We start from the raw sequence: 392 nt of genomic DNA on the forward strand, positions 1-392 counted from the left end.
CCCCCGTTGCACCTACCTCCGGTGGCCCCCACGAAGCCCTCCAGGGCGCACATGTGCTTCCCGAAGACGAAGTAGCCCCGGGCGCTGGAGACGAAGACGGTGAAGACGCTGAAGATGCAGGAGATGAACCCGCTGAAGGAGATGTTCACCAGGATGTAGTTGAGGGGTTGACGCAACTTCTTGTACTTGACCGTCACCACCAGGACGATGGCGTTCAGGGGGGTCCCCACCAAAAAGACGAACCCCATGAAGGCCGTCTGCAGGTAGAAGGCCCAAGGGGGGGCGATGTGATATTGGGGGCCGTCCCAGGGGCCCACGGACGACCCGTTCTTGAAGAGGTAGAACTCCTCGTCGTCCGACATGGCGATGGGGTTGGGGACGAAAGGGGGTGC

At 61.7% G+C, this 392-nt stretch overlaps 1 protein-coding gene across 1 annotated transcript; it reads right to left on the bottom strand.

Moving 5' to 3' along the window:
* Positions 1-16: 16 nt before the first annotated feature.
* LOC104515851 (ultraviolet-sensitive opsin-like) lies at positions 17-362 on the bottom strand (the record flags this gene model as incomplete). Its single annotated transcript, XM_010159979.1, has 1 exon — positions 17-362. A coding segment is annotated over exon 1 (346 nt), but the record flags the coding sequence as incomplete, so codon positions are not given.
* Between the last annotated feature and the right edge of the window lie 30 nt (positions 363-392).

This window comes from Eurypyga helias, unplaced genomic scaffold, assembly GCF_000690775.1.
Source record: "Eurypyga helias isolate BGI_N326 unplaced genomic scaffold, ASM69077v1 C15119946, whole genome shotgun sequence".
Lineage (NCBI taxonomy): Eukaryota > Metazoa > Chordata > Aves > Eurypygiformes > Eurypygidae > Eurypyga > Eurypyga helias.